The sequence below is a fragment of the Penaeus monodon genome, chromosome 15 (genome assembly GCF_015228065.2).
Source record: "Penaeus monodon isolate SGIC_2016 chromosome 15, NSTDA_Pmon_1, whole genome shotgun sequence".
In the NCBI taxonomy this organism is placed as follows: Eukaryota; Metazoa; Arthropoda; class Malacostraca; order Decapoda; family Penaeidae; genus Penaeus; species Penaeus monodon.
In genome coordinates, this window is record NC_051400.1 from 38,741,497 (window position 1) to 38,742,057 (window position 561).

Genomic DNA, 561 nt, shown 5'->3' on the forward strand with positions numbered 1-561 from the left:
TCAGCTGATCTCCAACAAAAACAAATGACTAATGAGATTTTCCCTCCCTCTCCCTCCCTCCTCGCCCCGCCCCTTTCCCTCCTCGCCCCGCCCCCTTTCCCTCCTCGCCCCGCCCCCGTCCCTCCTCGCCCCGCCCCCTTTCCCTCCTCGCCCCGCCCCCGTCCCTCCTCGCCCCGCCCCCGTCCCTCCTCGCCCCGCCCCCGTCCCTCCTCGCCCCGCCCCCGTCCCTCCTCGCCCCGCCCCCGTCCCTCCTCGCCCCACCCCCGTCCCTCCTCGCCCCGCCCCCGTCCCTCCTCGCCCCGCCCGCGTCCCTCCTCGCCCCGCCCCCGTCCCTCCTCGCCCCGCCCCCGTCCCTCCGTTTTGCAGGAAATTCGGCATCGTGGTCAACGACTTCGGCGGCAGCTGGCGGGACGGCAATGCTTTCTTGGCACTCATACACTGCATCAATCCGCGACTTGTTAACTTGCAGGTGCGTGGCTTATTATTTTTGGGTTGGCTTCGTAATGGCGTCTGTGTGTTCATATGTGCGAATATTGGAAATAGGGGTGGTTTATGGTCCTG

The 561-nt window shown here is 67.0% G+C and overlaps 1 protein-coding gene across 1 annotated transcript in view; it reads left to right on the forward strand.

Annotated features, from left to right (window-relative positions):
* LOC119582359 (nesprin-1-like) overlaps nucleotides 1-561 on the forward strand; it is a gene marked incomplete at its 3' end in the record, with an annotated part of 145,991 nt that overhangs the window by 84,676 nt on the left and 60,754 nt on the right. Inside the window, 1 exon segment of the mRNA XM_037930574.1 lies at nucleotides 367-469. Coding sequence (XP_037786502.1) covers nucleotides 367-469 — 103 coding nt within the window.